The sequence below is a fragment of the Amblyomma mixtum genome, chromosome 5, assembly GCF_055824585.1.
Source record: "Amblyomma mixtum isolate Tamu chromosome 5, ASM5582458v1, whole genome shotgun sequence".
Lineage (NCBI taxonomy): Eukaryota > Metazoa > Arthropoda > Arachnida > Ixodida > Ixodidae > Amblyomma > Amblyomma mixtum.
Window position 1 is genome coordinate 27551469 of NC_143016.1, and position 25744 is coordinate 27577212.

The 25744-nt window shown below is 44.4% G+C and overlaps 1 protein-coding gene across 1 annotated transcript; it reads left to right on the forward strand.

The window, feature by feature from the left end:
- The first annotated feature begins 21 nt into the window (after window positions 1-21).
- Cul4 (cullin 4) lies at window positions 22-25634 on the forward strand. Its single transcript, XM_089543695.1, has 12 exons — window positions 22-394; window positions 3459-3678; window positions 7989-8058; window positions 8152-8225; window positions 9076-9238; window positions 12536-12708; window positions 13317-13497; window positions 16589-16781; window positions 17153-17257; window positions 19950-20395; window positions 20955-21356; window positions 25439-25634. The coding sequence occupies exons 1-12, from the start codon at window positions 142-144 to the stop codon at window positions 25532-25534; spliced, it is 2376 nt and encodes a 791-aa protein (XP_089399821.1). The 5' UTR covers window positions 22-141; the 3' UTR covers window positions 25535-25634.
- The last annotated feature ends 110 nt before the right edge of the window (window positions 25635-25744 follow it).

Genomic DNA, 25744 nt, shown 5'->3' on the forward strand with positions numbered 1-25744 from the left:
TTGCGCAGATTAACCATGTGCTTCAAAGTTGGTCGGCCATCTTTGAATTTTCTATTTTGATTTGTGCAGTGGAATTTCGCGTGTGCCCGGTTGCCTGCAATAAATAAATGCAGCGCTGAAAACACGGAGCTATGTGCGCATATGTCAGCCACAAGCACCTTTCTCACCAGTGACGAGCCGAGCACAGGCGACCAGTCGGTTTTCAGGCGGAGAAAATTGTCGGGGAACCAGTCCGTCTCGGAGCGTCCGTGCAAAAGGGCATCTTCGATGACGGACACGACCAAAAGAGTCATGTACTCGGCTTTAGCGGGTTCCAATGGCGTCAAGAAGACCGCTTCGCCGATGTCCAACAACAAGCCCAACTCGGCTAAGAAGCTGGTCATCAAAAACTTCGGTAAGCCCACAAAGTTGTCGTCCGGCCGACGGACGCCTTTCGGTTCTTGCGCGCTTGATCTCTCCTCGGTGACTCGCACTTCTCGGTGGCGTTCGCATAGCAAAGAAGGGCAACACTTTCAATGATCATCACTGTTCGGGTCGCCTCAACTTCGAATGGCACTGTCACAGTGGTGGGCGATAAACGCTGTCGCCGTCCGTCAGGACTGCTGCAGCCGCAGCGGGCGTTCGGACTATCGCCAATGCGCACCTTCCACGAACGTAGGCGAGCCTACCGCTGGGGCCCACCCGTCCACTTTTAGTGTTTTGTGTAATACGCATTAAAGAGTAGTTAGGGTGTCGAGTTCAGGTGGGAAGGTTGCATGTTTACAGTCTTGGACCCCCTTAGTGTCACCACGAAGACGCAGGGAGAACACGCTCTGACAAGGTTGCAGTGTTGATTATCAGTAAATTTTGTGGAAGATTGCTCTTGACTTGACCTGTTCCTGCGGGTCCACTTTGCCAGCGTTTCTAGAGAGAAAAAATATGTACTAGGAAGCGGAGCTGTGTTACCAATGTTGCTATGAGGTCTGTCGGAAAGCTGCGCTTGCGGTTTGTTACTGGTGTGTGTCGCAAATAAGCCTGAGCTGATTGTGCGCTGATGGCACCCATCTGTTTTACTTGCTTCGTAGCGGTGAAGATTATTTCCTTGTTTTCGAAATCAACTACTACTTTCCTAAAAAAACCCCAGCCTCTAACGCTGTAGCATGAATTTAAAAAAAGTGTGCTTCTTTATGCTTGCGCTATCAAAATCACTAGTTTTGCGTGCTTGTGTTGTTCCTCCACCAGTGCGTGTTTGCACAGTGACCATGGTTAATCAGGAAGCGTTGGCCTGACTCTGTGGAAGTACTCGGTTTCCTTTAGCAAACAGAAGTGTTAGTTCCTTGCTTTCATCTCATGTTCATAGCTGCCAAACATGGTGAGACATCTGTCAAGATCTCTGTTGCATCGTCCACTGTGTGGCCATTTGTGCCCGCTGTCACTTTAAATCTGGCTACTGGACTGAACTTTTGACAGATGTATACTTTTGATGAAATCAGGACAATTTTCTGCATGTATTGGTATTTACAAAGCTAGGATGCTGGGATGAGTCTGAGCTTAGCTGGAATGTCTGTTAGGCAGCATTTTTTTTTTTTTCCCATTGAAAAAACTGCTTATGCTTAGTTCAGCAGGTAGGAGAAGTGAGCATACTTGCCTGCGAACTCAGAAAGTTTTATCACTACCTATGTGCTTGCATTTATGGAACCACTATTAGTCACGTGCATGTAGAATGATGGTAGTGCCATAATTATTTTAAACTAGTCATTGGTGCATTAGTTTTAAATCCTGGGCTCGACATTGTCGCTATCTAAGGGGTGAAAAGCCAGGAAAGAGTTGTCTGTGAGTACAAAATAATGATGTGAGCAGTGCCATCTAGTGAATAAAAGTGATAGAGCGGAAGTCTTGCCCCTTCACAGGATTAGAAAAAGGAAGAGTGAATTGTCAGTGGCTTGATGTGCTCCAGCCCTTTCCAACTAATGTTCTAGCTATATAAAGAGCTTACCTAGCCTGCCAGGTGCTTTTTGCCGTCTTCAGTCATTGAATAACAGGAACAAAGGCAATAGTAAAATGTGTGATAACGGCAAGCTGTGCATCGCGAAAGCTTTAGTGCGTTGCATTGGATGTTCTGCTTTTGGGGCTTTAGTGGTCAGTGCGTCTTGGCAACTGAGCTTGTATATGAAACGGACTTCCTAAGAGGACTGCAAAAACAGTTACGCAAACCTTCGATACTCATCATTCATACATTCATATGCTGTGTTTTCTGTAAAAACGCTGTAAAAGCGCTTGGTGCAGAACATAAGAATTTCTTAGGCTTCAGTTGACATAACTGCTCCTTCAAAATTCACTTCACAAATCACCAGATAAGCCTGAACAGTGCATGATGAAATTTGGGAAATTTGCTTTCGTTCATGTTTCTGTTATGGAAGTGGAATAATGAGGAGGAGTTGCTCTCAAATACTATTGGTGATCAGTTTATGGCCAAGTGCAGGCTTGCTCATTATCGAAAGGGATTAATGCTGTTGCTTTCTGAATGCTTTGTGTTGGCTTGTTTGTTACTTTGTTGTTTGATGCTTTAAAGAAGAACGGCATATTTCCGTAATTATTTGAAGATTACATGGGGATGTGTCAGAGGGATAACGAGGACTCCTCCTCTGAATTATTTGCCTCTGTAAAAGATGATTCTTTGCCTCCTTCCAACTATGCTGATGTTTGTCAGGCAGCAAAAGACGCAGTTATGGCTGAGAAACTTGTATTTAAAAATTTTCCCGCCACTCGATTCAAACTCGTGATGTCCTTTCTAAGAAGGACTGTATGCTGCCCTTTTGAAATGAATGGCGCTGTAGCATAGCCGCAGGGGTCCGCGCCAGGATTCCATGCTAATGCACGCAATTTACTTGCGAAATTGGCCGGCGATTTCGACACCTATATTTCGCTTTTTGGTCTTTTCTAGGTTATAAAGGCTCTGTTTTTGGTGAGAGTGCTCTCATTGTCAGAATGCCCTAGTCTATCCGTACAGGCCAACTTTAATTTATCTTCAGTTCGTTTAAGTGTATCAAGAGGTGAACATCCTCGTGGTCCTGTTCTGTTACGTAAATCTTGTATTTGCTGACCCTCCAGCACAGCCACTTTATGTGTCAGTTAATGTTCTGTTCTGGTTTGGGATAGTTGGTTCATGTTGAACTTGTAGAAACAGCTCGAAAAAACGAAGTTAAAAACAAGTTCAAATATATGTTAGTTTGACCACATAGTTGTAGTTTGAACTCTAGCTGCCCTGCAGCACTCATTATGAAAGTGTCATCACAAACCACTACTGGTGCAGTCAGTTCGAGGTTGTCTGACATTCTGGCAGCCTGTGGCTGCCGTGAACCCAGTGCAGTTGCTATTAAAACAAGTATTCCGGTTTCCCTGCCGTAGGGGTAATTCAGCAGCTCTCTGACGGTGGCTTGCGCAACTCTGTTTGTGCCTATGCTTGCCAACTGGCACAGAGCGGCCCCAGCTGCCTGAGAGGTACGCCGAGGAAGCATGGGCGCAGCTGCGTGGGGCAGTGGTGGCCATCCAGCAGTCGCAGCCCATATCAACGTCACAGGAAGAACTGTACCAGGCTGTGGAGAACCTCTGCTCACACAAGATGGCCCCCCAGCTCTATGACAACCTCCGCTCCCTGTGCGAGCAGCACGTCCGCTCAGCCCTCGGCACTTTCTCAAGATATCCTTTGCCTGGGAACAGAGCATTGCCACTGTTTGAAACTAACTGGTTCGTTATGGTGCGATGGCACTCCGATGCAGTACTTGTTTGTATGCCCACAAAGGTTGCTCAGTAATATGTGGCAAAGTAAGGACAATTATGGTGCTGAGTCATCATAAACAATATTTTAAATATAAATTGTAGTCGTCGCTAACTACGACGAAGTGGTGAACTGTCTTCTTGTTTATCATTTGGTTTATTTTGAATGCACATTACCCTGATTAACGAGACTCATAAATGAAAACTTCGCTACAACTGGAAGGCTTGCAGGTGAAGCCTGAGTTCTTGAATGCTGAAGCATTTGTACAGCTCCATCGCTCACCATATTTTACTACAATTGTGTGCGCTTTTGATGGTTGAAGTCAGTGTACCACGAGATTGGTGGTACCTGTATAACAGTTCGTTGTCAACCAACTTTGATTTTCTCATTAGAATTTTGAAGTGAGGCACAGTCAAGCAGTTTCAGTAGCTCACATTTTTTTATCTCATCTTGTATGCAGCCAGTAATGACATCTTATTTTATAAAAAGAATACAATTACAGAAAAGATACTTCAAATACATGAAAATGCTTGGTTTTGTTTGGTTTATGGGGTTGAACGTCTCAAAGTGACTCGGGCTATGAAGGACTCCATAGTGGAGCGCTCCGAACAGTTTCGACTGCCCGAGGGTTCTTTAACGTGTACTGACATGGGCCTCGACTACCGCAGCTGGGATCGAACCCGTGTCTTTTGGGTCCAGCAGAGTACCATAACCGCTGGCCCACTGCAGCAACCACATAAAATGTGCACTGTCACGCAGGCTGTAGTGCGAAAGTTATCGTGGGTCATGTGTCAAGGAAGTGACACGAGAACAAGCTATAGATAGATACAGCTCAAGAACGGAGCAGTGCATGGCACTCAGATGAGGTCCTCTATCTGATGCCATGTCATGTCATGTTATGTTATCGAAATCATTCGCCTTGCAGCTGCTAGTGTGGCCATTAACGTGTTGTCACAATGTTGCGGTCATTTACTCGCTTTTATTTGCAAGGCCAGAATTAGAATACGCCTTCCCCATTTGGAGCCCCCCACCAAGCATATCTAATCGATACTCTTGAAGCCGTCCAAAATCTCGCTGCCTGTTTCATTCACTCCCTGTATTCATAAGAAGTCAGTGTGCTGTCCTTGTAATCGCAGTTCAACTTACGAAGTCTTTCTTGTCGTTGCCGCATTGCAACTTTTGTCTCTTTTTCATAAATTTTATTACAGCTCATTCTGTCAGAAACCATATACTACCTGTGCACGTCCGCCACTCATATCCTGTCACACTGGCTGTCCCCTTCAAGTTACTCTTTCACACTCCTGTACCGTAACCTTCTTCGTCTCCTCGTTTCCACAAAACTGGGATGGCCTATCCCACTCGGTTGCTGCTATCACCTGCCCATCCTCCTTCAGTGCCAACATTGAAGTTCATATATTATAGTTACAATTTATAATAAGATTTGGTGATTACCCTACCCCTTATGCAATTACCCTAAAGGGGTCTTTAAGGTAAGTAAATGAAATGAATTTATTTGAACCTTCTCTAGTGTGGCTCCACTGATGGCCAGTAGGTGCAAGGTGGCTGACTGCAACTTCATTACAACGGCAGATGGCATTGGTGGGAAGGCCTTCTTTGAGGGACATTTGCAGTTGTATTCTTGAGTTGCATGCAAATGTGGGTAGTTCTTTATTTTGGCCATCACAGTTCTTTTACTTGCTGCTGTGTAGTCACGCTTGTGCAGCTATGCTGCAGAGAATGCATCATTGGTAGTGCACTGAGTGGCGCCTTTGTTTGTGTCATGAGAAAAACTATTGTTGCATCAATTGAGCAGACATGAGAAGAGAAATGAGGAGCTCGTTATGGCATACATATGAAAAAAAAAAAGAGAAAAAACAGTCACCAAAACCAAGGAGCACAGGGAATATTTCTTTTTTATTTATGGTGTTCTCAATGGATTATTAATAGTGTAATAATTTAAGGCTGAAAGGTAATTTGTTAGAAAGTCGAAGAAAAAACAACCACATGCCACCGGTAACAAATGATCTGTCAGCCTTAAAAATTACCCCACAAATAAAAAAAGAAACATTCCCTATTTTTATATAAATCTCGCATCATCTGTTGTGCTGTTATGTGAAGACTTCACTGATGCTAAAAAGAATGCTTTTGGTTAAGCTGCTGTTCTTTCTTCAATATCTCCTGCAGACGCAAATTATGATCCAGTTGAGGGAAAATTTTCATAATTCCAGGTTTTTGTAAGAAGTGTGCTGGAGTGTTTAGAAGAAATTTCAACTTTCCCCGATGATTAATTATGCATTTTCTGTCGGGTCCTCATAATCTACATCACGACCCAGCACTATTTTCTGTCTCATTTATACTTCTTTCCGCCAATTCCTATCATAATAAGTCTTTATGCAAAATATTTAACACTTTCTAGGCACTTTAAAGTGTTTTTTACAGCAAAGGAAGCAAACTAAAATTTTCATCCTCTGGAGCCATACCAGAGCTGCCAAAAAAGAGGCCATCCATTAAAAAAACACTCCTACGTTCATTTCACACGCCTGACTGGATATCTGTTTTCAGAAATATTTTTAAACTTCATCGCATTGTATTGCATGCACGTCTGTGGAAGTTTCTCCTTGTACAAGTGAGATTACCATTTATAGTGTTCACTTCACTTCCACATATATGGACACTGCGCCTGAAGGGGATATGGCAAAAAAAAAAAAAAATAGTAGTTTATTATGTTCAGCACTTCATGAAGTGAATTCAGGTGGAACAATATTTCAGATATTCAGGGCTGTGTGAAACCGGTCAAGAAAACTTGCAGAAAACTTTTAAAGGGACAGTGAGGAGAGCACTATTAATATTTTTTTTATAGCAAAATCCGATAGTTCGGCTTGTCATGGCTTTGTTGCCACTTGGCCGGCAGCGAAAGATGCATTTATTTCTAAGAAACTTGGATTCGAAGTTGAAAAAGTTTTTCCCGCCGCTCTGATTCAAACTTGGGATTCTCCTATGACGACACAGGACTAAGTGACGTGAAACATGACGTCACATGACGTAACGCAGACTCCGTGATTTCTGGCGGCCAGCAGTGCGGCCTAGCAGCAGCCGAAAAGAAAGCTACCGCCGGCTGCACGTTGAAGGCATCTATTGCGGCCGTCGCTACAGTCGCTTCGCTTACGTTTGTACTGGCGTTTTGCCAGCGTTACGATGGATATCGTTTTCGAAGTCGCCAACGAAGTTCTCGCATATAGACAGCTTTAGCATACCGTGTACCATGGCCGTGTACCTTGTTACCACTAGCGGAATACCGGGAGCCAGCCTACTGCGGATGAGCAGGCGCTGATTGGTCCCGATGCTTCAGGCGCGCGCGTAGGTGTCGGGCACGTGGCGCCATCTGGCGCCGTCAAGGAGATTTGCGCATGCATTGGCTGCGCCTCAGTGATTTGTGGCTTCTCGTGTTCTAGTGTTTCTAGAACCATTGGTTCTAGCAACACTGTTTTGTCCTATGACCTCATCACGCTTGTATTTGCGAGTTTGGCCTGTGGCGGCGATACCTGTATTTTGGTTCTTGCTCTTTTCTATGTTACAAGAGCTTTGTTGTCAGTATGAGTGCCGTTTTTGTAATCAGGAGCTGGTATTCTGTCAATACAAGCCAACTTCAATTTCTCCTCAGTGTCCCTTTAATGATACCGTACTGAATGTAGCAGTGGCATGAGTGCTTTGAATGTTAGGCGAGGTGCAGTAAACGTGAACTTTATGAAGCATCAAAAGGGTACATCTGAAGCCTTTGTCTGCTGCACAGTGGAGATTTCACATGCTGTGCACTACAGCTACTGGGCTCTTCTATATGCAGCTTGCTATGCTGACATTGCAGCAGTGTTGTTCCTTTTTGTACAAATTAACGATGGCCACAGTTTTTGCTTTTGTGATGGGCAGTTTGATGCAATTGGCAAGTTTTTGTCAGTTATCATTCAGAAAGTTGTCAAGTTGTGAGCGTAAAATATCAGTGTTAACAAAGCTTTAGGATGGTCCGTTTATTCCTATAACTATGTGTGTGTTGTCCCTAATTTTTGTGTGTGCAATTGTTTGCTTGTATGTTTTGTGCCCAAGGTGTAGCAACGCAGTTTCAGTTTGATCTTCACGAAACAAATGTTTGGGTTTTCCAAGGCTAGATGTAACAACATAGGGTTTTGTTGCTTGTATTCTTGGTGCTTGTGTGTTCACATCCTTGACTTCATAGCACAGACTCACTCGACAGCAGTTTGTTTCTGAAGCTTATGAACGCATGCTGGCAATCACATTGTCAACAAATGGTAAGCTGTAGTTTCTTCTGTGTACTATGGGGCTCATAATTTGTGTTCTGGTGAGTCATATTATGCTAACTTTTATTATCATTACATTTCCAGATTATGATTCGAAGCATATTTCTTTTTCTGGATCGGACATACGTGCTTCAAAATGCTGCGGTAGCTTCTATTTGGTGAGTAGCACTGAGTAGCATGTGACTTAAAAAGGCATGGCGTGTGATTTTGAGTTCAAAATTGTGTGTCATATGCCTGCAGAATTTTTTGTATGTTTGCTGTGTGAAAAGCATTAATGTGAGAAACTGTTTGCCCTGAAAAGTAATCATCATATAAAGTGTGTACACTTTCCGCTTGCACTTAGAGAGACTGTAATCATGCCCAATATTAGCGTACTCTGTTGTGCCGATCTGCTGAGCAGCTGAGCCCTTTTGTGGCAGATTATTGGTAGGAGAAACTTGCAGATGCAAATGCAAGCAGCGTGTGGCATTTTTTGATCATGAACATTGGAGGGTTACATTTGAAAACCTGCTTCCTCTTGAGAATCAAAATTTTGAACCTCTGCCACCTTGCGCATGCACATGCTCAGCCATGGCCAAATGTTGCCAGACTGAATAACCTGGTCATCACCACTTGCAGTTGTTGGATGATATTATATACACATTAAAACTAACCATTTTTTTAGTATACTATTCCAGTGCTGTCATCAAAAAGATTTATTTATTTATTTAACATTTTTTTAAAGCTTTTTTACTGTCCAAGCGAAAATTCATGCATTGAAATGAATGATTCGAACTGCGTGTACTCGTTTTGGCACAGCAAATGTAACAGTGATTACACTGGTGGCAATGCGGATGGTCAGCACTAGCTGTTAATCCTTGTGATTTGCAGTTGTTGATTTTGCTACGCATGTGTGTGTGACAACTGTGTTTCTGTTTTGAGAATGTTTACCTCCATCCTATTCCAAGAACCTGTTGCAACTGTGGGAATTTTTATTTCTTATTCCTTCCTAACCTTATCTGTGTGCAGGGATGCAGGCCTTGAGCTGTTCCGCACTCACATAGCCAGCAATCCCAGTGTGCAAAGCCGAACTGTGGATGGCCTACTTGAATTGATTGAACGGGAAAGGGGTGGTGATGCAGTCGACCGTTCCCTTTTGAAATCTCTTATTCGGATGCTTTCAGACCTGCAGGTAAGCTCCATGCAATAACTGCACTGTGTCCTCTGTCAACAGCTCCATAAAAATGAGGTTGATGTTTGTTAGCAGTGTCTTCTGTGTGATGCGGGTCTGCTTAGCATGCTTCCTGTCTGTGCGATGAAAGGCTGTTGTGTTAACTGGAATACTCCATCAAGGTCTCATCACTTGTCTTTTCATTCAGTCAGTCGCACTCATTTTCGTTGGCTGTTTGGGAAAATAGAGGCTTACAGGCATGTGTATAGCAGCCACTCCAAACTGAAGTGTTAACAAATTATTCACATGTATGTTTCGCAAAATGCCACCTCGTTGAAGGTAGCTCTGAAGATATTGCTATGCGATTTTAATCCACGAGAGTCTCGCCTTTAGATCTCTAACAAATCTTATAGGCGGTACTCCTGTGCATTAGACTTGCTATAGATCGTTCCTGCCCTGCTAACTAGCCTCTTGACATTACGCAAACATACAAGACGAAGGAAAAATTTTAAACATGTGGGTCATTTTGCAGCAGCACGTCACGGCTGATCTGGCTGCTCAAGACGGATGTACTCATGTAAGAGAACAGTTGGGAAGTGGTGCTGAGACAGAACACTGACATTCTGCTTGATAGCCAGGCCTGAATATGTTTTTACTGGTGTAGGACACAACTGTTGTATATCATGTGGTCTTGCCGCAAGCTCTCAACAAAGGAATGAAAGGCAAGGTTACAAAAAACCTTTTTGGCATGCTCTGGGCAGAGAAGTGAGAGTATAGCTGTATGGAACCCGACCTACTCACTAGGCCTATGGCCCTTGATGGCCTAGGCTACCTAGATCACACTCTCATTGGCTAGCAGCTGAATGGAGGAGTTTTCGCTTATGTTGTACTTGGTTGTGTGCACCACAGGAGGTCCCTTTAACCCTTTCACTGCCGCTCCCGAGATAACTCGGGTGACCACATATGCACATCCCCTGCTTCTCCCAAGTGAACTCGTTTTGACTTTTTAACTCACTCCCTGCCGCTCCTGATAATACTCGTGTAAAAAAAAATAATGATGCAAGCATGTCGTGCCGTCTACGGACAGGCCCCATAAAGTCATAGGACCTGTAGGGTAAATTTTACACAACAGATAGTGCACATGTCATCAATCGCTTCGTTTTGGTGGTTTTGGTCTCAGCATAGCAGCCATGGCGATACAGCGTGCCACATGCGTCCGCGCTTTGACGGACGAAGAAAATTGATAACTGCTTATGAATTCGGAGTCAAATGATAGTGACAACGAGGAAGCACCCCACCTAAGTGCCTTGTCGAGTGATGGCAGCGATGAAGAGCCCCTGCCACCGAAAAATCCGCGTAAAAAGAGGAAATCCAACGGCCGAGATTTCTGCTGGAACATTTGATTCAGTACAACTAATATCTATAAGATTATCCTGAATAAAAATTTCTGCATGTGCTGCAGAGCATTCCAGTGCGTAACTAAGAAAACATTTCCAGGAAACTAACACGCAAAAAAAAACGCGGCCGGGAGTGTGCAGCGGTGAGCAAAAAAACCCGGCAGTGAAAGGGTTAAACAGCATGACTGTAAAGAAAAAAAATCTGCCTGAAAACATGTGCAAGTGTTCAAGATTAAAGAGACACCGAGAACACTTCTTCCAATTTTTGTTAGTGAAAATGGATCGTTTGGATCATTGTGACTACATTTGTGTATATGTTGCTGTTTGCTCAGTGGCAAGAAATGTGTTTATTGTTGAGAAAATTTGATTTAGGAATGGAAGGTTTCTTTTTTTTTTTCTCTGCACATATTTAAAACTTGTGACGCTGATAACGAAAAGGGCATGAATCGTGGGAGTGAATGGCGGTGTAGCCTGGCCTCAGATATTCATAGACAGGAAACTGCCTTGACATTGCCACAGTTTGTTTGCAAAAATGACTGCTGGCGGCGGTACCTATGTTTCATTTAAGGGTCTTTCTAGTTATAGGCCGACATCGATCTATGGCTTAAGCTGTGGGTAACAGGTGGGAATATGGCCTATAGGAATGCATGTGAATAAAAGCTTTCAAAGCACTTCTTTGGTATTGCAGTGCACCTGCGATGTTGTTTCTTTCCTGACAAAAGCTGAGTACATTCCAGAACAGAATGTGCAGACGGGAAATATCATTTCACAGCTGCCATTTTTTCAAAGAATATAATATATGTGCATGATGGAAGTACCCCCGGTTCAGGATACCAAGGCGAGAGTGAGCAGATGTAAACAAAGCTTTCCAAAATATTTTTTTTTTTCACAGTGCATTTATGGAGGCAACCATTCATTAATTACTTGCGAGTACTCTTAGGAAGAGCATGACTATGCAAACCAGTTTGTAAACTCATATCCTTTTAAAATGCCATGATAAATGAGTGTTGGGATGCTAGGCATACCCTCCACAGCTTCTAGGCACTCACTGAACTAGGTGCTTCTCCGAATCATGCAGGTTTCTTGTATAGCCGGATGTGCTCCCACATGCACTACACTTGCTCGCATACATGGCTGTTCAAACTACTATACAGTTGAATTGGATATATCGAACTTGAAAGGGATCACGAAATAGTTGTAAAAAAAATGAGTTAGCCTAGGTTATGTGTAACCTATAAGCCGAGATTATATTGCAGCGATGCCACCCGTCACCCACTCACTAGGTGTTGGTTGCTAGGTCTAACCCTTTTTTCACCGAAGCCTATGTGGACGGTGCTTTGGAACTAGCCACTGCCTGTCATAAGATGTCTAACCCTGTTGCCAGTGCACTATAAATAGCATAATTGCTCATTGCAGGCGAAGTTGCAGTTATACAGTGTGGCTTTCCTGTGCATTTATGTAGGATTTTCAAGGGTATAATCTTGTGTTTGATATAGCCAGTAATTTGAAATATGGGGGTTTGAAATATCTGGGTTTAACTGTACAGACTGGGCAGCTCTACATGAACGACAGTTCTCAAACGGCATGATAAGTGCACCATAGCAGATGGTGACGCAGGAGATACCCCCAGCTGGCTCCAGCAAGCTATACAGTGTCTGCAAGCACTCTCTATGTTTGTAAACAAGGTGTTTGTTCATAAAAGTTGTTTTCGGTGAAAGCATTCTCTTTTTCATCAGAACACGGTAATCTGCCTATACAGGACAACTTCAATTGGTCTTCAGTGTCCCCTAAACAGATGTGCAAAAATCTCCCCTGCCCCTTCCTTCTAATGCCTTCTTTGTGCCTGTATGCCACGTTGCTGGTTCCCCCTGCCCTGTAAGCATTGCATGAGCATCTCACCGCTTGGTGAAACCATGTGCAGATGTACGGGGAGGTGTTTGAGGGGCGCTTCTTGGAGGCCACAGAGCGGCTGTATGGCGAAGAGGGCCAGCGGCTTCTCCAGGAGGCAGAGGTGCCTGCCTACCTGCAGCACGTCGAGCGACGCCTGAATGAGGAGCAGGAGCGCCTTCTGTACTACCTGGACCACTCCACCAAGTGCGTGCTTTACGGAGTTTGGCTAGAATCAGTAATGAGTACTTGTTCTTGAAGTGCCAGGGCATGATCTCAAATTATTGTAGCTACTTTGCTGCAGCCGGCAATAGGTTGCACCTGACATTGCTCTCTGGATTGTTATAAAAGGCATTTGCTTGTTATTTAGGAAACTACGGGTTCTTAAACAGGGCTCCTAGCAGTTCCTACGGGTTCCTAGCAGAGCTCATCTGACGGTTATTGATAAGGCTATGAGGCCAGTAGAGGTTTCATATATTCTTGAAATGTGTGGGTCTTACATATTTTATCATTCCCATCGCTTTTAGTTCCACGCTACTTCATACTGGCTTTACTAGCTCAAGTGGCCCTTACAAGCGTGTCTGTTGACATAGTGTTTTCATCAGAGAGCCTGCTGCAGTTTTTGGAAAGGAAAGTGAAGTTTGAAGAAAGCGACCCCTGAATGCCCAAGCATTGATGAGCACATAGAATGTAGACATCTTATTTGAGAGTTTGGTGCAGAAAGGCAGAATGTCACTTGTCTCGGCAGTGCAACAAATCTTTTCATGCACTCATACCTCGGCTGCATGGTTTCGATGATTCCGGTGTGCACACAGGAAGGCCCTCATTGGCTGTGTGGAGCGCCAGCTGTTGGGCCAGCACCTGGGGCCCATCCTGCAGAAGGGCCTGGACCAGCTGCTGGACGACAACCGAGATCTGGGCCTTATGTACAGCCTCTTCGCTCGCGTCAAGGATGGGCTGCCTATGCTCTGCACACATTTCAACCACTATGTCAAGGTGTGTGCTTGCTTGCTTTGGCATGTCTCCATTCTCATGTGCTGATTCCACTTAGTAGTGTTACACCTTGTCTAAATATAGAAGAGCTATCGTGATGTAGTTGAAGGTCCCAGGGCTCCACTGTGGCCTGTATTTGTTGGAAATTTTTACTGTTGTGCATACCTCTTTTTGCCGTGTACCTCGCGCGACTGGAATCACCTTCCCACAGATATTGCCGAATCAATAATTATGAGATGTTCCTCGAAGCTGTAGCTAGCATTGTATACTAAGGTGTTATTTAAATTTGTCTCTTTGCTGTATTTTCTAATCTTATTCTTGTTTTTTGCCACTCCCCCTCTGTAATGCCTCTGGCCCTGAGGGGTACGATAAATAAATAAATGAATAAAATATTGTTTGCTTTTGCTGCTTTTGCCCTGCTATACTGGCAAAGCTGATGGAATGTTCACTACAACTATTATTTACTTGCTAATAGTATATGGAGCAATTCCTTGATACAAATGGAAAGTCTTGCTCATGGCTTCATGAGTTTGAAAGGCTTGCTCACATTTCTTTTCAGTGCAGTGCAGGTTGCAGTATAATAACCAAGTATTAACCACTACCCAAGGTGTGAAGGAAAAATCAGAGGAAAAAAAAAAATATATCTTTTAGCAGTCATATTGATTGTGCGTTCACTTCATTATTACTCTAAAATGAATATCTCCACAATTTTACTGCCGGCCCTGGATCCATGTTGTGGTGTGATGCTGCCATTTGGCACAAGTTTTCATACTTTTTCCTTTCTCAGCATTAAGATTGTTGGAGGTTAGGGAAGGTGAGGCGGGGAAGGGGGTGCAGATATCATTTTTATAAAGACAAAGGATTTCCTTAGCAATTTATAACATTTGATTTACCTTTGATTTTTCGCTACTTTGCTTTTTGTCTTTGGTTTGGTGCTTATCTGAATTTGTGCTGGTTTAATCTGTAAATTTCAAAGTATGCACAAAATGTGAACATGAGGTTTATTAAATGTTTTGAGGTACTAAAAGGTACATATTAAACAAATACCTGAAATTTAAGGGGGCGCTAAAGAGGAATGCAGAGTCAGGCTGATCCGATAGGTTAGCGTCACTTTGTAGAAAATGTCATTTTTATCGAAAAAAGCTTTCATAAGCCAGCAAATCACGTAAAAGTGAAGTATGTGGGGCACCATCACTTGCTGATTATTGCAACTTTGGCTGACGACAGGTTTATGCGCTTTCTTAAGGAATGTTATTTCACCGTTAATGGGCAATTGCCGCCGATATACAAGGAAAGCAGCATGGCGAGCGTAGCAAAGAATGCAAAGTGTCTCATAAATAAAACAGTGCAAACCAGACGATGAAGAGTAGATGCAAACACAAGTGCTGAATCTTTTGCCTCGCATTCTGTGCGCTGCAAGCTCTGAACGGCATCTACGCTGTGTTGTGCTTGTTAGGCGGCTGATGCAGCCGTTTCATTCTCACCTCAGCCATCGAATCGGCTACTTTGTGCAGGTGTGGGCATTCTGAAATTGCAAAATGTGTTTTTTTTTCTTTTAAGTGCTCTCGCAGACGCATGCATGCACGTCGTTAACGTGTGAAACGCAATGGGAGTGTGTGGTCTTTCATGTTTTCTGCACAGTGGAAACGTGAAAATGCTTTGAAATATGCTATAAAATATCTGAGGGTCACCTCATTCATGCACTGTCACATCTGATTTGGCTCATTAAAGAAATTTTCTCAGCACAGGTCATCATGCATGCAGTATGATAGGCATTGGTATGGAAGGCCTGATTTTAGCACCTTTCATTCCAGTGCTCTTTCCTACTGCGAACCTGTAGCATCAAGAGGAGTTATTCAGCTAAATTGGCATTACGGTACACACGATTATGCGAGAAAAACATTCAACCGCCTGATGTGTTTCCATCAAGATTATGCATGCATTCCCTGTCGACAGCTATAGGTCGCAGGCAGCAGACTACAGTTGGGCAAAACGTACCCTGGTACTTTACTGCTTACAGCCCACAGAAGGCAATTCATGAGCAAAGAAATCGCAGCAACCACAACAGAGTCAATCACGAGGGTCAGGGTCATCTGCGATCATACATGCTACTTTTCACTAGGATGGGGGGTTGAATGAAATACCTTTGGAGTGCTACTGCTGCTTGCATACTTTTGGGGATCCCACGAAGCACATGTGTACACTTAAGACAGCACACAATGCACAGAAGGCCACACGCTCACGTTGTTGTCATCAGTATGCGTGAGCGTAGTCAGCAGTTTGTTCTGTTGTTCTGCGAACTATGGCTTCGATAACTTCACATAGTTTGTTTTGCACCCACAGAGCCTATTTCTATTGTACATGTGTGGCAGCGAGACGCAGGTGCACACAATGTAGTAGAGAGCATCTGCCGTTCGGTAGGGTGGGCCGAGGTGGCCTGCACTTTCCACCTTGACGACGAGCCGGCTGATTTGAGCGGCAGGCTAGTTTCAGCTTCTGACCACATTTCAGGCCTTTGGAAGTGGTGCTTCTGATTTGTTGGAGAGCTCCCTTGCAATTGCATCACAGAAGTGATGTCACTGTGCTCATTTTTCGCAGGCACTGTGAATGGGGAAGGGTCTTGGGACTTTCGTCCCTGATTTTTTCCACAACTCAGCCACCTTTTTGCACAGGAAAAATGTCGGTAGTATTCCAGAGGAATAATCTGCCCATCTTGCTTAGTTTGATATTTCCCTTTAGTGTCCCTTGAAGCTGTTATCTGTTTAGGCAGTGCTCATGCTATTGTTGCCATCACCTGGGTCTGACATTATCTTTTGTGACACAGAAGCACTTGGAGTAACATTTCACGAACTTCTTGCATTTGCTCAGAATCGCATTAGTTTTTGTCATATCGTAGTGTTCTTGAACTTCTTGCCTATGTAGGCCCGCTGAAGTCCAATGCATTTAACTTTGCTTATACTCGACTAACTCTGGGGGGAAATGTTGCTACGGTGTCAGTACGTACCGCCGCTGTTTTTGCAAGTAAATGTTGGAAGTGTTCAGTGTCGGCACTTGGCATGCACTGATGTGGAATTCCTTGTACCTCAAATTGCAGAAACGTGGTCGGGTAATAGTGAGCAACCCAGAACGGGACAGGTCCATGGTCCAGGAACTTCTAGACTTCAAAGACCAGATGGACCAGGTGGTAAACCACTGCTTCCATCGTAACGAGAAGTTTGTCAACTCACTCAAGGAGGCCTTTGAGTACTTCATTAACCAGAGGCCAAACAAGCCAGCTGAACTCATTGGTATGTTTTGTGTAGTATGTTGTAATGGAACCTTTACAAGTTCAGACTTGCTTGACCTGACTGCCAAAAGGCAGTTGGCAGTGCTTTATGAAAAAAATGAATATTCAGACTAATGCTGAGGCACCATTGAGGTTGTTTGCATTTGAATGGGTGGGAATCCCCATCAGCGCAAACCCTTAAAAATGTCTTCAAGGTGCCTTCAAGATTCAGTCAGTGCTTTCAAAAGTGCAAACTGCTGCTTGTGAGTGGAAGCCCACGGGTGGCAGATGAGTGGTAGCTCATTTCTCTGGGTAAACTGAGCTTTAGAAGCAGGCATGAGCACTTCCTTCTGATTGCTCCTGTGTCTTTTCTTTTTTTTCTCCTGCTAATAGCCAAATTCGTGGACTCAAAGCTCAGGGCAGGAAACAAAGAGGCCACAGAAGAAGAATTGGAAAGGCTGCTGGACAAAATTATGGTGCTATTCCGCTTCATTCATGGTGAGTGTGAGAGAAGACGTACAGTCGAATCCCATTATAAGAGGCATTGCTGTAACAGGCACTCGGGAACAAGACATTTTTCACACACTTGGTTGACTGCCCTGTCCTCCCAAGTATTGATGGACAAGTTATGTTTGAATTTTAATCAATAACCTCGCTTAGAAAGAGGCATTTAGCCTAACCTCTGATAGTTATTCCTTCTCCACTCCATGGGTGCCGTCTACAAAACATCAACGATGGGCTCCTGAAGTGTGAGTTCTGTGTAAATAAAGTCTTCCAACTTTTAGGGTGGGATATGGGCACGAGTGTCGGCTACTAGTTTGTGCAGCCTCCCCTCTTCCTCAGACAGTGGCGGTTTTTGCCACCACTGTCTGAGGTCAAGTGCTATCTAATTAATCTTTCTACTGTCACAAAGGAACCCTGACTTGCATGCTCTGTGAATGCAGTAGAAAGGGGGACACCCAACTAAATGCAGATAGTACTGTTGAAATAGTCTGCACAGTCACCTTCTTAAGGGCACAGGGTAAGCCCTATACTTCCCATGCATTTTAGGCCATTTTCAGGTACAAGTTTCTCACCAACTAATAGGCGTACCCTTATAATATATATATCATTTTGTTCCAAATTTTGTGCACTTTTCACTGAACAAAAATAATTGAAATGTGTTGAAAATTTGATTTTTAATGAAACTTCTACCTGTAGTACATAAATTTCGGCTTTCTTAGGGCATTTGAAAATTTAAAACGGAAAAACTCCTGAGTGAAATTTGTTAATTCTAGTTCAGTAGTTGCCAACACTTATGTAGACGATTTCAAAAGAAAATCAGCTGTCTGTCTTAAAAGACATTGGAAATAATGGTACCTTTGTAATAAAATACTCAGTTCTGAGATAATTGAGCCTAAAGTGAAAAAAGATGTGAAAAACAATTTTTTATTCGCACAAACACATTAATAGTAATTGGTTTAATAGCCCCCTGCTTCGTAGTCACTCTCGCAGTCAATTTTTCGCCTTTGGGCTTGTCGCTATGCTTGCCGGGCCTCTTTTGTGAGCTGTCTTGTTGCTCGGTGCGCAAAGTACATGCTTGTGGTCAGCTTCCCTCAGCCACTTGATGGGGTTGCGCCCTGGGTTCAATCCACACGCCTTCAATACATTGTCCCGGGCGATGCTACTGTCATTAAATTAAATAACAGCGTCCAGTGCTACCATTCTTAGGGTCCGAAACCTAACAAACACGCGCGCTTTGTCACAATTTCGATGAGCTCAACACTTCCACCGCACTGTCTACACACACAACTCTGTGTAATTGCGGCACAAATGCCGTCTATGTCCATTAAGGCATATTCTGTGCCGCTCTGTGGCACATCCTCTTCCTCGAAGCGCACAGAAAATCTTGAAAGCTTCGATGACAAGGAGCTGGCGCGTTGGGCGTTTGGCGTCTCATTAGGTCGCGACATCCTTTTGCTTTTTCACGATGAGTGTAAAGGTTGCCGTGAAATTCACGCCTGACGAAGGCCTTCTTTGCCCTCGGCATCTCAACTTATCAACAACAACCAACACCGGCACAAAGTACAATACTTATCGGAAGGGAAAGCACTCGGACGCAGCTGCATGAAGGTTGCAGAAACGTGCAAACAACGTGCGCACCGTCTCAGGATTGTCTTGGCTAAAAAAGACAGCTGAATAATAGTTGCCAAACAATTTTTTATATGTAGCTGATTTCAGACAAGCTTTGAAATCAGGTGGTGGACTTTTTGGCTGAAAAAATTGGAGATAAATGTGGAGCATATCAGGAAAGGGGGCGTGGCCGCTGACTACTTGGTTTCGGAAAAAGCGTTTTTCAGTCCGAAATATGGCTTTCTGTGGAAAGTACGCTCATGGAACATGTGTAGCATGAATTGAACTTCTCAAATTGCAAAAGAAAAAAAAAAAATTTTTTTTTCTAATTTTACCTTACCCTGTGCCCTTAAACAAAGAATTGAGGTGTACATAGTTGCTGCTGTAGCTTTTCATTTCAGTTATAGACACTGTGCCCCAATTGATCTTGCAGGCTGAAGACGTTAGGTTTTCTGCAGGAAGGTTGTGAGCCATTTCTCTTATAATTGAGTGCTGTTTTATGTTTAAGTTTATATTTTACTCGAGTATGTACCCACTTTTTATGTGTGGTGCATAATGTGTTGATAGCAGAATTCTACTCTAGTACGCTTAGCTTTGTTGCTTTGCAAAATGGGCTTTTGATGTGGTCAACTCCTTGGGCCTAGTAGATTTGTGTCCGTGGCATGTGAACAAGTTAATGCTGGCAAACGTTACCAAAAAAGGCCATTACTTTATTGCACGAGTGTATCTGTTGGAAAATTTCAGTAGCCTTGAAAAGCAAATTTGTGTCTAAAAATTAATGCATATTTATGTGCTGATGCTACATTTGCACAATGAGGTGGGACTGAGTGGAGGGCTGTAGTTTGTTTCATTTTAACCACCTAGGGTAGCTTAATGTGCTCTGTAGCCTCAGCACATGGGCATTATTGCTTTTGTCTCTGTCAAAATGTGGCTGCCATGACTGGGGATCATAGCTTTGACCCTGTCCTGAGCGTATAACATTGTACCTGACGGCAATGCCTGGAGATACTGTTTTGTTGCTCAGAACACCACTAGTGCGCTGAGTCCATTGTGTGCATGAGGACGCTTGTTGATGCAGGCAAGGATGTGTTTGAGGCTTTCTACAAGAAGGACCTTGCCAAGCGCTTGCTTGTGGGCAAGAGTGCTTCAGTGGATGCAGAGAAGTCGATGCTGTGCAAGCTGAAGCAGGAGTGTGGGGCGGCGTTCACCTCGAAGTTGGAGGGAATGTTCCGTGACATGGAGCTGAGCAAGGAGCTGATGCTGGCCTTCCGGCAGCAGCAGCGTCGGGAGCGCCTCGAGCTGACGGTCAGTGTGCTGACCATGGGCTACTGGCCAAGCTACCCGCCCCAGGAGGTGGCCCTGCCCGCAGCCATGGTGCGCCACCAGGAACTGTTTCGCCGGTTCTACCTGGCCAAGCACTCAGGCCGCAAGCTTCAGTGGCAGCCCAGCCTTGGCCATTGTGTACTCAGGGCTTCATTCCCGGGGGCAGGCGGTCCCAAGGAACTTCAGGTCTCGCTCTTTCAGGTGGGTGTCTGAGCTGTGCGTAGGGTCAGTTTGGAAATTTATTCTCAGTGGCAGTAGTACTACTCAGTTCTCGCACCTGTTTTTGATTTCCCCATGCCGTGCTTTAATGCGTCTTGGTTAGTGTGTAGTTACAGTAACCACCATGAGAGGGTGCTGTCAGTGCACTACCAGTACCACCTGTGGGCAAGAATGGTGCAGGCCCTTAAGGATGTCATTGTTCATCTTTGAGTGCAGCTTACACAGATGCACTTGTACATGCCCACTCTTCAGCAGTGGGACCAGGCCAAACATGCGCAGGTGTGTTGTGTCATGATGCGGTGCACCCAGACGTTGACAACAAGAGTGATTAGGTCTGCTGATCAGCTGAGACTATGAAGAAAAGAGAAAACTTCAAGTTTTCATGACCGTCTAGCTCTACAGTTTCTGCTTTTCTCTGTATTGAACTAATTTTATAATGTCTTTGAGGAACAGGAGCCAAATGTCTTGCAGCAGGGTTGTTCAGAACAGACTTTGTGTGTATGGCCTTCAGCTGCAGTCAACACTTGTGTTCACTGTGCAGGCTCTGGTTCTGTTGTGTTTCAACAAAACGGAAGGTCCCATTGGTCTGGCAGAGCTGAGTGAACAGACTCGACTGGAAGATGGCGAACTTCGGCGCACACTGCAGTCATTGGCATGTGGCAAGGCCCGTGTGCTGCAGAAGGAGCCCCGAGGGCGTGAAGTGCAGGATGGTGACCAGTTCGTGTTCAACGCTGACTTCCGCAACCGCCTCTTCCGCATCAAGATCAACCAGGTGCAGATGCGGGAGACACCTGAAGAGCAGAGCTCAACACAGGAGCGAGTCTTCCAGGATCGGCAGTACCAGATTGATGCTGCAGTGGTGCGCATCATGAAGATGCGCAAGAGCCTCACACACAACCTGCTCATCACTGAGCTCTACGACCAGCTCAAGTTCCCTGTCAAGGTAAGCCACAGCTCTTTCTCCATTGTTCATGTCATGCTCTGACGTTCCTGCTGATAAGAGCCATCTGTGCGCTGCTGTGGTACTTGGGGTAAAAACGTAGTTTTGCATAGACTTTCTAGGATATTCTGCTGTGGCACATAGCAGTGGTCAATGCAAGACATGCTACGACCTGTTCGTTGTAGTTACCACTGCTTGTACTAACTTCGTTTCTGTATTCGTTGTCTTGGCACGGTTTTCCAAGGTGATGCCTTGGTGTCTCATGTTGTCATCAGTATGGTCATGCCTGAGGCTGGAAATGGCATGCAAATATGATTCAGTGACTGAATGATTGCGAAATGAATGTTGTTGTTAAGGGGATGTAGCTGCTGAATGTGTTCTGTGAGCAGAGATGCTCATCGTAATGCCTTCAGACTGAGAGGCATGTGCCATACATGTTGATGACTGGTAGGTGTTTGCTGTTACAGTAAAATCTGCGGTTGAAATCAGAGAGTGGCACAGCATATTGCAGGCGAAGCGCAACAAAAGTTAGTGAAATGGACAAAGAGTGGCAGCTTTGACTTCAGTGCTACCTTAATTCCAAATAGGCATGCCAAACAGGAATGGCAGCTTCCACTCAAATGCAAATGAGGCCATATCTTCCAAGCTTCCTTGTGGCGCCCGAGGACGTGATGCAGACTTTTGAGTGCCACCCCAGATGCTGCGTTTACGACAAGGTGTGGCGAGCTTTGCTCTTGAGTCTTGATTTTTCCATGCTGTAAGCAGTGCGACGAGCCCTTATGTTCTCTTGCATATCAGTGACAATGAGCGCAGTGATTTCAGTAGCTATTTCTGTCGACACATCAGCAATGGTTGGCTGGTTTGGCAGACATGAACTTCCATGCTGCTTCAGATGATTCAGAAGAGTGCATAGTGGTTGTACCCGATGGTATCAGAACCATGTTTTTACAAAACTTGTACAATTCATTCGTCTTCGATTGGAACATCAGGTTCTAGGAGTTCCTAATAAGATTTGATGTGCTGACAATGGGCATGATTTTGTTGCAGCTGTCAATACAGTTTCATTGCTAATGTTAGGTAAGGGTTTACAAGCAAAGGTACAAAAACAAAGGTATGCCGAGAGACACCGCACATTGCTTATGCTCGAGACTCGGTGCTGTACTGGATGCAGTCGAGCAAGTTAGCCTTAGCAGGTTGTGTTAGATTTAGCTCCTGTCATTCGCCTTTTAATGCTGGATGCATTTAATGGCTCGCACACTGCTCATTCGTTTTCCGTTTGCAAATTGTCATGCTACATAAAACAGCTCTTTTATTCAGAATGTCCTGCTGATAAATTGGTGATTATCGGTGTAGATTGTTTGAAAGGTCTCTTCTGAGTTTTTTATAATGGCCTAAGTTCTGCAAGGAGTTATGCCCCACTGTATTTTCTGTCTGGTCGATCAGGTGTGGGACACCTTCTTTGCTGTGAGCTAGGTGATGCACCACTGCCCTCTTATGGCAGGTGCTTCCAGTGGTCGGCCTTGTGTGGCCCAGGTTGCTCTTCCTGAGTGACCAATCATTAATTTAACCACCACGTGACCTAGGTGGCTCACCTGCCGCCTAGGCCAGACCCGAGATCGGGGGTTTTAATGCTCGCGCACTAAAAGAAGGGCTTGTGTGGGGAAATCAATGAGATTTAGTGTGTCCAACCGTGCTGGTCAGGTGCTACAGAAGAACCAACAGGCAGGCCGAATACAGAAACAAACGTGTACTGAGATTTGGGCGTGCAGTGAAGGATGTTAGCTAGCCCAAATTAATCCAGAACTCTGCTCCATTTCATGCCCTGGTGTTGCTTCGGCGTGTGAAAGCCTGTTGATGGAGTTTAGACACCAATTTTTTTGTTGCTCGTCTTCTTATTAAAATGATGCATAAGACGCAAGATGCATAAAGATTTCGATTTTAATAGCCGAATGGTGGCTGTGACACCACAATTGAGTTCATATCTCACGAGGCATAAAAACTGTTCTATAATTGCTGCTGCTTGTCTTGTTTCACAGTTATACTAGTCTGCCCCAAGAGTCAGAATGACAACGAATTGACAAGCAACTCTAATGCCAGTGTTGTTGTATGCCTCGGGTGACCTAAACTTAGTTGTGACATCATAGGCACCATTAAAACGTTGAAATCGGAACACCATAAGAAATTGAATTATAATGTACTTATCAGGTACAGGTGACTTCCACATGACAATTTATATTTACTAATGCCTTGCCCTTCATTTTGAAGAACACGCAACCAAAATTTGGTGTCTGTAGTCTTTTAATTTTACTCCATTTGTCAACGCTGCGGTATCTGCCGGTCTTGTGCAAATGAAGCCAGGAACTAGTGTAATTACAGCGTTGATGATGCCCAGTGGCAAGAAGTTGAAAAAAAAAGGGAAAATGCTGGCAGTATATGTTCTGAGCTGTTGTCCATAATTGTTCGACTACGAATTGACCCCTGTGCAGTTAAGAAGAAACATGGATACACTAGTGAATCCATGAGTAAGGTGTGGTAGATGGTTTTCCCTTGGTCGCGGAGCGAAAGCTGTGACCTATTCTTTGGCAGTGTGTCAGCATCGTGTGCTGCTCTACTCTGCGATGCCGATGCACCATGAATGACTGGTTATTTACATGCATTTGCTGTAGTGGTGGCACAAAACAAGCTATGTATTCACGAGAAAAACTGGCTTTGGCTGCTTCCTTGGTGCATTTCGCGAACAGGCCCCTCTCGGGGGGGGGGCTTGTACTGTGCGCTTGGCCGGAGAGTTGGCAAGCTTTCCAGGCGACGCGGCCGCTTCTTTGTTTCTTGTGCAACATGGGTCTCAACTCGCGGTTGTGAGAAGGTGCTCTCCTGATGTGGTTGTATATATTCCCATCTGTCCTCACCTTCACTGGTCATAACCCTCTTTCTCTTCCCCTTACCCAGTACCGAGTAGCAGGCCTAGTGATGGTCCTTCAGGACGACATCCTGCCGTTATCTCAAATAAGCCTATCTCTTTAAAGGGGCCCAGAAACACAATCTTAGTTAACTGTTTTTGCCTGTTGATTGCATACAGTGAGTTATAATGGTGCTATTAGCGTCGGTAATACCGCATATATTCTGTTTTTTAATATTTTAATGTCCTCCCAAAAACAACTTCATGGCTCTAATGGTGTCGCCACACAGTGGCAGGTTTTTAGCAGCGGATATGACATCACCTGGCGCGAGCTTGATGATCGGACAAACAGTAAATATACTGCAAACTATGTGAATAAATAGAGACACATTTTGTCACCTGTCTGCGTTTTATATTAGATCCACAAAAACTTGTTTGTCTTAGATAAAAGCCCTGCAAAGCAAGTAAAATAAAAATACACCACCAGGGGCGCTCTGGCATGGAAACGACGCTGCCAGTCTCAGCAAGAACGAGTTACAGAGAGCAGGCAACCGTGGAGTGCAAACTTCCGCGACGTACTCTGGTAGGCTGTTTTGATTGGTTGCGCCAGGTGCAGTCATTGGGAGAGCGAAATAGGAGTGGGAAGCCCCGCCGAAATCGAGTTGAGGGCAGCGTTTTGTTTGCTTGTATTTTGAAATTTCTTCACTGAATAACTCCCGTTCCTGTGCATCGATTCCTGTAATTCTTTATAAGTCAGCATCTGTGTGACATAAAGAACCCACCTGAAGTATAGCCGGTATCCCCCCAAGCAGTGTTTCGCAGCCCCTTTAAAGAAACTCAGAAAGTGGTCTCATTCGAAATGCAAAAGGTGCTCGTGTGCTGTGCGATCTCTGTGCACGTTGAAGATCCATCCGCAGGTGGCTGAAATTATTCTGGAGCCCTCCACTAGAGCACTCTTCTTGCTTCTCTCACTATGTACATCCCTTCCCTGTCGGTGCGGTTGAGGTGCCCACCGATAAGTGAGATGTGCCATTTCCTTTCCTGAAAAAAAAAAAAAAAGAATAGTTTAGTTTGTATTGAGTGGGTGGCGGTTGCAGTGACAATAAAAATCACGAAGTTTCATCAAGGCGGCATGTTTGTGTTGGTCGTGACCTTGGTTTCTGAATGCGGTCCAAATGCATTGCTGCAGCCCACAGACCTGAAGAAGAGGATCGAGAGTCTGATAGACCGAGACTACCTGGAGAGGGACAAGGACAACCCGAACCTGTACCACTACGTGGCCTGAACAGGTGCCACTACACCCTTGTAATATAGACTGTTCTTTTTGTTTGATAAGTGTCACTTGACTGGCACTTGCAACTTGTCAAATAAAAGATGTACTAGAAGGTTGTGTTACTTTCGCTTTATTGTGCCCCGAAGTTCAGGTATGGAATATGCACGTTTCTAGGCGTTTAAAAATTTTATTGCATTAAGAGAATGGAGCAGAACTTTTGCT

Bases quoted from the DNA above. Each gene is read 5' to 3' on its own strand.
- Cul4 (XM_089543695.1), top strand. From the start codon at position 142: ATGTCAGCCACAAGCACCTTTCTCACCAGTGACGAGCCGAGCACAGGC. The intron at 9,239-12,535 runs GTAAGCTCCATG...AACCATGTGCAG, and splicing joins GGATGCTTTCAGACCTGCAG to ATGTACGGGGAGGTGTTTGA. The intron at 12,709-13,316 runs GTGCGTGCTTTA...GTGTGCACACAG, and splicing joins TACCTGGACCACTCCACCAA to GAAGGCCCTCATTGGCTGTG.